The sequence below is a fragment of the Thermobia domestica genome, chromosome 11, assembly GCF_964235325.1.
Source record: "Thermobia domestica chromosome 11, izTheDome1.hap1.1, whole genome shotgun sequence".
NCBI classification, from domain to species: Eukaryota; Metazoa; Arthropoda; class Insecta; order Zygentoma; family Lepismatidae; genus Thermobia; species Thermobia domestica.
Genome location: NC_137464.1, coordinates 258,012,587 through 258,025,894, shown reverse-complemented (window position 1 = coordinate 258,025,894; position 13,308 = coordinate 258,012,587). Strand labels below are relative to the sequence as shown.

General features: G+C 38.7%; 1 protein-coding gene across 4 annotated transcripts in view; it reads left to right on the top strand.

Moving 5' to 3' along the window:
* The window catches only part of ckn (CRK like proto-oncogene, adaptor protein), a 580,084-nt gene that overhangs the window by 478,127 nt on the left and 88,649 nt on the right, over positions 1-13,308 (top strand). For all 4 annotated transcript variants that reach the window (XM_081732142.1, XM_081732141.1, XM_081732139.1 and 1 more), the window contains exon 5: positions 1,000-1,251. In XM_081732142.1, coding sequence (XP_081588268.1) covers positions 1,000-1,251 — 252 coding nt within the window. The remainder of the gene's footprint in view (positions 1-999; positions 1,252-13,308) is intronic.

Genomic DNA, 13,308 nt, shown 5'->3' with positions numbered 1-13,308 from the left:
TTCATTTCATTTTCTATTCACCGAAGTATGAATGTTCGTGACTTTGAGGAATGATAGTAAATGACCCGTCGGTGGTCTTAACATTATCGGATTATAATTAACGTATTGCGTGCGCGTTGTGGCCCCGCGTAGCGTAGTCGCTAACGCTTTCGTCTTTTCTGCGAACGGTCCCGATCTCGATTCCCGATGGGAACATTCGGTCGAAAAAATGTAAAAGCTTTTTCAGGTTAGCCATCCTGAATGAGGTTTTCCTCGTTCACAGTAGAGATGGCCAGAACCGGTTCCTGGTGGAACCGGTTTTCGAGTCTGAACGGATCCGGTTCCAGAACAGGTTTTTCGGATTCAGGTTTGGAACCGGTTCTGAAAACCGGATCTCCGAGAACCAGTTCCTCGTGGAACGGGTTCCGCCGGAACCGTAACTTTGTGGCCATCCCTAGTTCACAGCAGGCAAATGCCGGGATGGTACCTCACATACAAAGTACAGATCCAAGTCCACTTCCTTCCCTTTCCTTGGATAGTGTGATCGCCGAGGGACGTTAGCCTTCATACGTGACGGGCTGACATGGCCGTTGATGCCAAATGTGCTGAAATCTAATTTCTAATCGTAATCCCTGTGTGCGCTTTGCTGGTAGACTTGTTCCACTCAATGTGTCATTTGAAATGTCAGTACAGGGTGGCCCAAAAGTAGGTATACCGTCCCGTACTGAACAACTCGTTGCTTTTTATATCATTTCTTATTGTTATCCATCAGGTAGACTTAGTTTCTTTATTATTCATTCATAATGTCTTTTTACTTATATCTTAAACTCGGAACAGCCGAAGCAAATAAGCCTTTAACAAACTAGAATGTTATACTTGATCAATGCAGGGGTGTATACCCACTTTTGGACCACCCTGTATTTTTATCTGCAAAAGCGTAATCTACCTTCTTCAATATTTAATAAATTGAATTGTTTGTATAACTAGAAAGTAGTCATTGATTTTTAATTGTATTTTCAGAGTCCAGGCAGAGATAGCCCTGGTTCTTCCGGATCTGGATCTAGCAGTGGTTGTCGCCATAGTACTGCGAGCCTGGATAGTGGGCGGGCGTCCGGGTATCTACCAACGAACCCAGCTCGTCTCTCATTAGACTCTAGCCCTCGATGTTCACTTTCTTCGTCGTCACTTGGGTCTACAGACCCGGGACATAGTCCAGGGCCCAGACCGGGGCCTGTTCCAAAGGTCGAGAGGATGATGCATCAAGGAATTCCGGTAAGTACAATTTTCAGTAATTTTAGTTCCAGTGAAGTATGTATTTGTTGGGCAAAAGTTATAAAACACTACTTCTTCAACATTTAGCCGCGTATGTATTGTAGAATGCTGTAGGCCTCGTTTGACCTATGTTAACGTGTGCTTACCCTTCTGGCATGTCGTGACATGGCATTCATGCATATCCTTATGTAGCCCTAACCGATAGTACAGAGAATATCTTATAGCCTCAGCGATAGTATAGTTAGATAGCACAGATAATATCTTGGAAGCGAATTATCCAAGATAGATGGTTGTCAAAAGTATTGGAAAGACCTTAATCCAGCAATGGATTGACAATTGTTGACAATGGTATGTATGTATTTCAAATATAAGTAACCCTTACCACGGCACTCACGTGATTCTACTTCTCATTCTTGATATCTGAGCATTTGAGATTAAGAAATAAATGTTTATACCTTGCTCTGAGTGATCATATGTTTAACCCTGCAGCTGTAAGAATTTCTAAAAATAAAGATACTTAAACTAAAATTTACTGTTTCTGGGTATGACTGGGTAAAACTTACTGTTATGTTTGGGCAAGGGCGCCCATGTTGTGGTTTCCAAGGGAGGGGGGCAAGTATAAGCAACGTTTCAAATTTAGTTTCAAATTTTGCTGTTAACTAATGTAAAAATTCTATTGGGTTTTCGATATTCCCAAGTACAATTTCCTCTTAGGGGGGCGAGCGCCCCACCTTGCCCCACCGATGGGCGCCCTTGTGTCTGGGTATAACAAAGGATTCTACGAACTCAAATTATTTTAACAACCGGTTCTAACGGTTAACGAACCGGTGCGAACCGGCTGAATAGCACCATTGCACTGGGCCTAAGTAACCTCTTGACTCTGACTGAACGGAGTAAGTAGGAAGATATAAGAATTACAGCCAGTGATGATTTCAGGTGGTGGTCAGAGGGAATTTCCCCTGGCTGGAGCTCCAAAAATTCCCCTGAAATAATTCCCCGATCAAGCTGAACCTGGGTTAACAGTATTTTTGAAGTACTAATTTCACACCTTAAATATTCAGACCCCCTCCCCCCGCGGGGGGAGTAATCTTCTGAAATCGTCACTGGTTACACTACACTTCCCATTCTAAGACAACCTTTCGGATTACACTGTGGTTCACCAACCTTTTCTTGACTGACGATAGAGTTGAGTGAACGCCATGGGTGCTCCAAGTTGAGGAAAGGGGGGTCGGGCCCCTCTGCCTCACGAAAACAACTTAAATTTCTTAAGGTTTTCTTAATACAAATTAAAAAGAAAATACCAAACGTAATACAGCAACGAGGGAGATGGCCTCCTAGAAACTTCCCTTCGTGCGCCAATGGCAACGCGGTACTTATTCGATAATAGTAGTAATAGTAAATTAATAGTAATAAATTATAGGACTATAAGTTTCAAAATAGAATTGAACGTTGCTGGTGCCTTTGTAGGGGATGGATGTCATTTTCTGTCTCCACATTGATTTTAACTTATTATTTAACGTAAAAATGAGGGGGCCCAAAAGTAGGTATACAGTACCGTTCTGCATTTTATATCATCTCTTATTGTTATCCATCAGGTAGACTTAGTTTCTTTATTATTTATTCTTAATATGTGTTACTTACATCTTAAGCTCGGAAGAGCCGAAGCAAATACACCCATAAACTAGAATACACCCATAAACTAGAATACACCCATAAACTAGAATACACCCATATACTTAATCAATGCACAGGTGTATACCTACTTTTGGGCCACCCTGTATGTCGTATAAAGTATAAATATATAGGCCGTCCAGGTGGCTTAAAATTGATTCTTTAATTCTAAACTTTATATTTCTTTTATTGATAATGAGAACACTGCAGTTTTTCAAAATGTAACGCGCCATTACTGCAACATGCAATTTACTGTTGGAGGCTCGTGGTGGAAGAATGTTTTGCGCATTCACAAGGGATACTGAGCATTGACATGACCCTGATTTTCAAATGTTGGTGCTCTATAAGGACATAACAAAAATCTAACGAGATTTGTTGTTCTGCAAGAACATAACCAAAATATAAGGGACCAATATCTCACTCTGAGCAAACAGTTAACGCTTCCTACTTGCTAATTGATTTGGTTTGTTCTGTTCTCTTGATACCAAGCATCGGTTTATTCTTACGTTGCTCCGTCGCTGGAAATTCACTCAGCCTTCTTGAAGACGCAAGGTAAATCTCCACCCATTGTCATGTCAACACGAACGGAGGAGAGAGGTGTTTAGAGCGTGCTCTATCTTCAAGTTTTAATTACGCCTCCTTCATAACGAGTTAATAAACAGTTTAGCTAACATCCCAGAAGGCTGTTCGTTGGCCTTTTTTATGGAATGAACGATCTTCTCATTTCATGAAAATGGCATTAATAACCCTTTCTCCTCTGCCTGCCCCGGCGTCTCATTCATTCTGGAGAGAAGAGAAGAGGAGAATGTTATTTTCTTGTTGTAACATGGGCTGTCTGCTTCACTGGAGACTCATTTAAGTGTTTAACTCTGGAAGACGTTTAAAGAGCTAACTGACTCGCTGGTGATAAGAACAGCAAATGTTTTCCTGGCGCTGAACAGATAACGAACCCGGGTCTTTGTCCTTTTTTTTTTTCTTTCTTGATGTCTGTGGCTGTCTGTGTGGTTTTTAATATGTTTGTGTGTTTGTGCAATAGAAACTAGAGCTTAAAACACAACTTTGCAGATTAGATTAAAAGAAAAAAAATGATGGAGCTGTTAAATTTAGGAAGGTAATTCTTGGCGTCATTTGAGAAGGCGTGAGTCTATAAGAAGGATGGATGAGATCAGAAAAAAAAAAAAAATGAACCACACAGAAGGTGCAGAAAAATCTATTATAATTGTGCTCTTTTGGGATTCTGAAGTGGTGCCAGGTCTAGCATGTAGAAAATCGTTCTTCTGGTACTGTATATTTTATCTGTCATTTCAGCAACTAATTTCAGCGCCTCGTGCAAGGCCCTTATTGGAACCAGTGGCGTATTTAGGATTTTGTTTCGGGGGAGGGGCTATGCACAACACGAGGAAGCAGGGGGAATTGCCCACCTGAGTTTGAGAATTAAGTATATTTTAATTTATGCAAAAATTGAAGTTTTAATGGCAAGTATTCCAGACAAAAATTTAGCAATGAATCTAACCTTTTATTCTATTCATAGAAGAAAAAGGAAGGTTCCTCTTGGCCTACCTAAGTTCCTGGGCTACTTATTCCCACCTCTTGATTTTCTTTAATTCAAACATTTACCTTTCTTTATAACTAAACGATGTTAAATATTCCTTTGCTATAATAACTAAAATCCCGTTATGTTGATATCCGTGCAAATTGGTGTGGAACACCAGTTTCGTTTATCAGCTCCTCTTAGTTTTAGTGTTACTGATGACGGCCGACTTGAATCACAACTAATAACGGTCGAAAGTATGATAGGAGAAACGAAAGAAAGTAACAACTAAGAAAAAGAAACAGAAGAGTAGAATGGACGAAAGAAACGGAAGAAGAACGCAGTTCTTACATGACAAAAACAGTATTATTTCTGAACAAAGAGCATAAGAAAATGGAAAGTCAGAATAATTCTTAGAAATTGTAAAAAGGATTATTGTTGTACGTGGAGTGCGAAAATCCAACAAATTTATTTGGGGGCTTGAGCCCGATAGCCCTCCTCTAAATAAGCGACTGATTGGAACCCTACCACTTTCGGTTCTATTATTTTGCCCGCCTAGTTGTTTGGACGATTTTAAGTCTTATCATAGCTTCAGGTATTACAATAGACTGTGTTGTGCGTCGGCCACACACTGATCGAATTAACGGGTAGAAGCAAATGTTGCATATCAACAACTATCCTATTTCTTGAATTTATGTAAACCAAATTGATTTAGATTACTTTCAAACACTAATAAGAAAATTTATTTTATTGTATTTTTTTTTAAAAAAAAAAACGATTGTACGAGGGGTGATCAGAAAGTAAGGTTACAAAGTCTGCAGTGAAATGTATTTATATTTTTATACAACCTATACAGCCAACAGGTACATACATTAGGTTATTTTTCGATTTGTAGCATCGTGGGATGAGTTTGAAGATATTTTGTTCTGGTAAAAATCCTTTCCTTCCGTGTTCAGCCACGTTGTCTCAAAGTGTTTTACTTCTTCGTCTGAAGCGAAGCGACATCTAAAGTGCGCCCCTTCAAGTGCGGGAACAAGTAAAAGTCGCTTTGAGCAAGGTCCGGCCCGAGCTCCTCCACGCGAGCTGTGTTCAAGTCTGTTGATGCCATGCTGTGTCGGCCACAGCGTTCCTCATCGGTGATGTTTTCTCTACCAGCCACAAACTTTCGACACCATTCTACGACATGCTGACGAGACATTACAGTCTCTCCGTAAACCTCTACCAGCTGCCGGTGAATTTCAGCCGCGGTTAGATGTTTCGCCCACAGAAATCGAATAACTGAGCGGACTTCGTGAAACCAGTTTTCGAAACGAATCACCATTTGTGTTTACATACAACTATAGCACGGCCAACAAGAGCTGGTCGAAACCAGTTTTCGAAACGAGTCACCATTTGTGTTTACATACAACTATAGCACGGCCAACAAGAGCTGGTCGAAACCAGTTTTCGAAACGAGTCTCCATTTGTGTTTACATACAACTATAGCACGGCCAACAAGAGCTGGTCGAAACCAGTTTTCGAAACGAGTCTCCATTTGTGTTTACATACAACTATAGCACGGCCAACAAGAGCTGGTCGAAACCAGTTTTCGAAACGAGTCTCCATTTGTGTTTACATACAACTATAGCACGGCCAACAAGATCAGGTCGAAACCAGTTTTCGAAACGAGTCTCCATTTGTGTTTACATACAACTACAGCACGGCCAACAAGAGCTGGTCGAAACCAGTTTTCGAAACGAGTCTCCATTTGTGTTTACATACAACTATAGCACGGCCAACAAGAGCTGGTCGAAACCAGTTTTCGAAACGAGTCTCCATTTGTGTTTACATACAACTATAGCACGGCCAACAAGAGCTGGTCGAAACCAGTTTTCGAAACGAGTCTCCATTTGTGTTTACATACAACTACAGCACGGCCAACAAGAGCTGGTCGAAACCAGTTTTCGAAACGAGTCTCCATTTGTGTTTACATACAACTATAGCACGGCCAACAAGAGCTGGTCGAAACCAGTTTTCGAAACGAGTCTCCATTTGTGTTTACATACAACTATAGCACGGCCAACAAGAGCTGGTCGAAACCAGTTTTCGAAACGAGTCTCCATTTGTGTTTACATACAACTATAGCACGGCCAACAAGAGCTGGTCGAAACCAGTTTTCGAAACGAGTCTCCATTTGTGTTTACATACAACTATAGCACGGCCGTTTCTTACCATATACGGTAGGACAATGCAGCCCCTACTTTGGTACTAATGTTACTATCCACCGTCACTCTGTCTTACACCATTAATTAAATTGCCACTACAAATGCTCCGAAAGAAAACCTTGATACGTGAGTAGTGACAACGTCATTGCTAACTGTCAGAAACTTTCTCTTATTGACTCCTCTTATAGCGTCGTAGGTAGCAGATGGTTGAAGCTCTGCACAGTTGCCAACTCCATTTATTAAAATTATTGCAGACGAAACTCCAGAAGTATCGGCCTTGTAACCTTAATTTCTGATCCTCCCTCGTAACTACTTCTGGCAACTCTGGAATGGAAAATATATTTCTTATAAAATGAACTTCAACACATGTCGTTATATTCTGACAAACATTTTACTGTCTTTCAGCTTTCTTTTTAAAAAAGTTTTTAAAGAATGAAATACACTCCATATTCTTTTTCATTTCTTCATAATATTTCTTAGAAGTCTAAACTTATAGATAGTGCTACATATAAGACATATATCACTCAGTGTAGGCAGTAAAGTGTATTTTTTTCTCCTCCATTAAGCACTTACGGTTGTTACGAAAATTTCCGTTCTTTTTTCTAAAGAGAAAAAACAGTTTTATCTGTCATTGAGTTCATTTGAGACTCAATCTCACTTCTGTTAGTCGTTTATTGCTTAAAAGATTAAAAACTAAAAAATAAAGCAAGCAAAAAAAAAAAAAAAAAAAAACCAAGATTATAACGGTACAAACACGAAATAAAACTTGTTTCCATGTGAGATGTGTGGAGTTTGACAGGCCAGTAAGAAAAAAAATGCCATAATAGATTAGTTGTGACGTTGTGTTGAGATATGTACCATTAGATGTCAGTTTTGTTTATGAAAGTAAATTTTTCAAAATATTAAACTACTTTTTGTTTTCCCTTTCTGTTCAAATGCTTTCTTACTCACCAGTTTTCGGCATGCATCGTACCTGTGTAACAGAAATGTTGTTGAAAACGCTATTTGTAAAGGAAATGTGTTGATTATTTGATACTTGATAAGAAAATATAACGTGCTTTTAACCAGGGGTAAAAGTGGATCTGCAAAGGTAGGGGGATGCATGACATCAAACCGTCTCCCGTGCCTATCTTTGCCCATTGTAATTTTTAAAAAAAGTGGGGGTAAGGCATCCCCCGCGCAGGGCCGTGCCGGGGGAGGACGAGCAGGGTGACGGCCACGGGCACCGAAGGGGGGGGGGCAAAATTCGGGAGAAAAAAGGAAAAAAAGATAGGAAAAATTGCTTGGAATATATATATAGGGGCGCCATTATATACTCTCGCCCCGGGCGCTGATTTTCCACGGCACGGCCCTGCCCCGCGTTCCCCCTCACTTTTACCACAGCTTTTAACAGATATGCAGAGGTGTTTCAGAGGGTCATACTCCAAATTTCATTCACTCAATAATATAATAGCAATGATTATATATATATATAATATAGTGACGGATCCAGGATATGATCAAGGGAGGGGCTAAACCATAGTTTTCCATTTTATCCAGTGTAAACCTGAGCGTCAAGGGTGGGGCTATAGCCCCTTAGCCCCCCCTAGGACCCGCCCTTATATATATATATATATATATATATATATATAAAGCAAAGTGACCCTGTGAATTTACAGCTCTTGAACCACCCGACCGATCTCGATCAAATTTTCAACATTGATGAGGTTCATGCCTACCTTTCGAACGCACATTTGAGAAAACGTGAAGCAACACAAGTGCACGAACAACGTTGCCAAACTTAGAACACATGGCGAAGGAGCGAAGAAAAAAATACTTAAAGAACTATACTGTACTAATACGACCACTAGCAATTATTAAAATTAAAAGGTAATAATAATAATAATAGTAATAATAATAATAATAGCAAAATATAGAACAACAACAAGAAAAAGAAAGATAAACAAAACGCATCTTAGCAGTAATCCGACGACACTATACTCTGAGGAGATGTTCTCTGTACAGCGCGACAGACAACACTGGCAAAAATTTCTTGAATGAGATTGACGACCGGGACCGTTCTATTGGATATTGAAATTGTTAGATCTAGGTCAAGCTTCACGACTCCTTGCGACAACTATAGATGTGCAGAATATTCCAGTAAAAGAAAATCACTCGAAATTTGTGTGCGCTCCTGTTTTTTTTTTTTTTTTCACATGACCTTGTTCTTTACATTCTGAATGACTGGGCACCCCAGCCTATTTCCTGATCGTGTACGGAGTTCGTCACGTTGTACACATGATCTAGGTCATCCATTGTTTATATTACAGAGGATGAGTTCCTACCAGACTTGAAATCAAATTTGATTTCCACCAACCCAATATATTATAGGAGTGGCAACCCTGTACAGTTAAGATGTATAGAAGCATGAACGAAGTTGAATTTGGAAAAAAAAAAAGAAAGAAAAGAAAGAGAGAGAGAGATTTGCAAAATAAACAAGAAAATATTTTAAAAGTTTGAGAAAGTGATGCGCGTACTCAGGGCAATTCCCTGAGGAAATCATCCCTTCTCAAAGGATAAAAGGCCCCGTCTACCTTCTCCTGATTAAATACAACACACAAACACAAACGTAAATTTACCTAATACAACTCTTAACAGAACGTGCACTGGCAACTTGAGATAACATTTACCTCGTGCTGCAGATAATTGCATCTCTCTCAACTTCTATTCTAATGTACGCGTATTTTTAGTTATTATTATAACTTATTTTGACATCCGTCATTTATATAAATAAACCTGCCCACTTATTATTATTATTATTATTATTATTATTATTATTATTATTATTATTATTATTATTATTATTATTATTATTATTATTATTATTATTATTATTATTATTATTCCTTTAAATTTTACCATTATAAGTTTATTTTTAGCTGTCCATTTATTTTAATTCGTCTGGCCCCGAACAATGGCTTTTATTTTCTGCTAGCCGTTATTGTGTAGGGAAATTGTTTGTTTTACTGTTACAGAGTAATTAAACTTTGAGTACAAAATCAAAATGAGCTTTCATATTTTACAGGAAAATCAATCAGGCAGCCTTTTTGTCACCATGCACCGAACACACAATTAATTATCTATTTTCTCGTTTCAGTATTTTTTCTTTCTTTTCTTTTATAATACAGGGTGTCTCTAGTATCTTCAAAAGTGTTATTGATTGAAAACGGCTAACAGTATTTGAATCAAACGCCGAAAGAGAAACGCTAATACTCATACACACATTACCCGATTTCAGAGATCCGATTGACTTTTAAAAAAATATATAAATTTGTTACAAAATGCAAACTAATTGTAATTACGTCAAGTTTTAAGTTCACAAATAGTGCGTTCAGTGCACAAGGGAATCAAGTTCACTTTTTGGGGGCCAATTTGGACATGTTATATCTGAAACCCCTTTCAGAGCTTAAGAGATTTATCTCCTGATATTGTAAATAATTCTTTTGATATTTAAAAAAAAAAAAAAAAACAGTTAACTTCTCTATGTGCGTAAGCGTACCGTGAACTTTGTCTTCCTTTTAACCAGCTACAAAAAAAAAAAAAAAAAAAAAAAAAAGCATTTCTGTTGTTTCAGGTTTTCTAAAGTGTGCGTTACGGAAGGCAGCTCCGCGAATCGTAGCCCACCGAATTCTTCCGATTTATCACAGATGAGGCAAATCAGTTCCATGATTGGTGTAGAATTCAGGCTTCAAGAGTCCTCTCGGTCGCTTTATATTAGGCATTGATTTGTTTGGCGTGCCACATACTTCATTTTTTTCTTATAGGGGTACAAGATACCAATATCGCACACCTCGAACACTGACAGGAGTTGGCAAGTTAAGCAGTGATGGTTGGCGGGCAAGGGCGCCAATCCTGAGGAGAGCCGAGGGGGTCCGTGCCCCCCTTAAGCTCATTGGGCCCCCGCATTGTATTTATGAATGTACAATATTTAGCATAATTTGAATGCAATTTGTCTTAAAATCCTCATATATATGCCTTGTGCATCTGAATCCCCCCCCCCAATTTACAGAAAAATCGGCGCCTTTGTTGGCGGGAGATGTTTTCAGCATGGGTTTTGTCCTGTTTCTCCTGCAAACTAGTGACAACTCCCGGCAAGTAAACGAAACTTGAATAGTTTCTTTTTCGACCAAGAGAAGTTTAATTCAAAAACGATTTTCCATTTTCAAGCTGTAATACTTTGAAATTGGAGATAGATTTTAGAGACATGCTGTATTAGCTGAGAGGAACACGGAGATGTTGTTTGAAATAATAGTAGTATAGATTAATTGTCCTACATTCTAAAATTGTCCAACTATATTTGATGTGAACGTGTAGAGCGTTGCGAGAACCCTTAACTTGACTTAAAATAATAGGATAGAACAGCAATACAAAGCAACTTTCAGAGTACTTAAGCTGTAGGGAATCATGTGACCTTATATAGACGTTACGCTTGATTTCGGCCAATGATTTATCTGACCTTATATTAAGATGTTAACAACCAGCATCTTTCTCTGTCTCTCTCTCCTTCTCTTTGAAATCTTCCAAGACCATCTTTAACATTGAGACAAATCACCTAACAATCAAACTACCCCTATCATTTCGTCAACAATTCTACGCTACGATATTATTACATGGTCAATATGCTCAAATGGGATAGAATGTGATCAGCGTGTTCTTTTCTGGGCGTTAGCGACATTTAGTGCTACACTTGATGGCGCTTTTTCTTTTTTACATTGTTTCCTGTGTATTCCCCAAACTGTGTGCCGCGAGGTCTTGGTGAGCTTTGGCAGGCTTAAGAAGCGACGGAAAATATCGTTTCACTTAAATGCTGTGGTATAAGTAACGCACCGACAGGGTTCGCAATGCGGGGAGGGGGGTCACGGCGTAAAGGCCAGGTGGGCTTAAGTTTCGAAGATTAACTTTATGATGTTACGAAGTTAAAAATCCAATTTTCAAGTTTCATATTATTTCATACTTTTCCTTCAATATTGTGTTCTGTATTCTTAGATCCATAGCTCCAATAATATGGGACCTACGGTAATTGGGTCAAAACTTCACTTAGGAGCTAATATGTGCCCTATCAAAAAAAAAAAAATACATGTTTCAAAATCCTAAGGTACTCACTCAATAACTTTTATAGAGGGAGTTTGGCTACGGACATATAATTTGAAGTACTCACCAACTACCCCTATATAAATTGTTGCGGAACTACCGCAAGATTCTGAAACATGGATATTTGGATAGGGTACATACTAGTTTCTAAATAAAGTCTTGGCCCGACTACGGTAGGTCCAATAGTTTTGGAGCTATGGACCTTTTAAAGTTCATTTTTTTTTTTAAATATTTTCGGCAGCCTGTAACTCCGAAAGGAAGCATTTGTGCACCCAGGTTGGTCTATACTTTTTGTCTTGTCTTAGTATCAGAAATCACCTCCCAAACGTTGTCGATGTTTTGAAACACTTTGTATAATATGAATGGCTTTTTTTGTAGTTGAAGCTGATAATAATAATAATAATAATAATAATAATAATAATAATAATAATAATAATAATAATAATGTTTTATACTATAAACCATGTAACACTAAAATAGTGTTTGAGTGAAATAGTGGGTGAACTAGTGTTTCCCACAAGACTCGCGGTATTTTTCGTCTCGTCTCGAGTTGAAAAAAAGTTTAGTTTTCGTCTCAATTTCGAGATGAGATCTCTTATGAGCAACAGTAATTGAGATATATTTTGGCATGATTATATGGACCGAATGGGCCCATCTTTTGAACTGCTCGAAGATAATGGTGTTATGCTACATGTTAACACAATGTTATATCTAAGATCATAATGTAACATTCGTTGTAACTCTTGGAAGTGGTTGGAGTTATTGTTGTGGAGCTGATAAAAAGAGAAAAGGTCAAATAATGATGATTTGTTGGGAAAAGTCATTCTTTTAATATCTTTTTTTTTTATGTTTTTCCTTCCACTCATAGATCAAAGGTCCTTCACATGGAAATTTTTAAAGCATGAAATATGGATGAAAACGCCCCTCCAACTCTTTTTTCGTTTTCCTTTTGTATGGGAATGAAAGTTAATACTGTGTTACCATGTTGACTGTGAGTCAGACATCAAACACCTGTGACACAAATAACCCCACAAACACGTGGTTGTTGAGTCTGAAACTTGGAAACGTATTGACAGATTAGAAATTAATTCTCAAACATTGGCAGAGGGCACGGTGGCTCAGTGGTAGAACACTTACCTTTGTGGTGTGGGCCTCAGGTTCGACCCCCGGCCAATTAAGTTTCTGGTCTACAGCATCGTGCCCGTGAATTTTCGGCCCCGTTTCCTCCCACATCCTCATTCCACTAATTTTTCCATCATCATTTACTAGCTTTAATCATGGTCTCCCTTAGTCTAAAGGGGATAATTATGGGACGATAATCTGAGATTTTTTCTTTTTTTTTCACATCTTGGAATGGGGCTCGCTTTCACTTTTCATTGCAGGTCAGGCTCACTCGCCCTTGCGCTCAATTATCTCCTTGGGGCTTACAGGCTCACTTAATTGGTAATTGCGCTCTTTCGAGCATATGCACCTCAATTGGGCTCGCGTTAGAACTCACTTTCATCAATTGGACTCATTCTC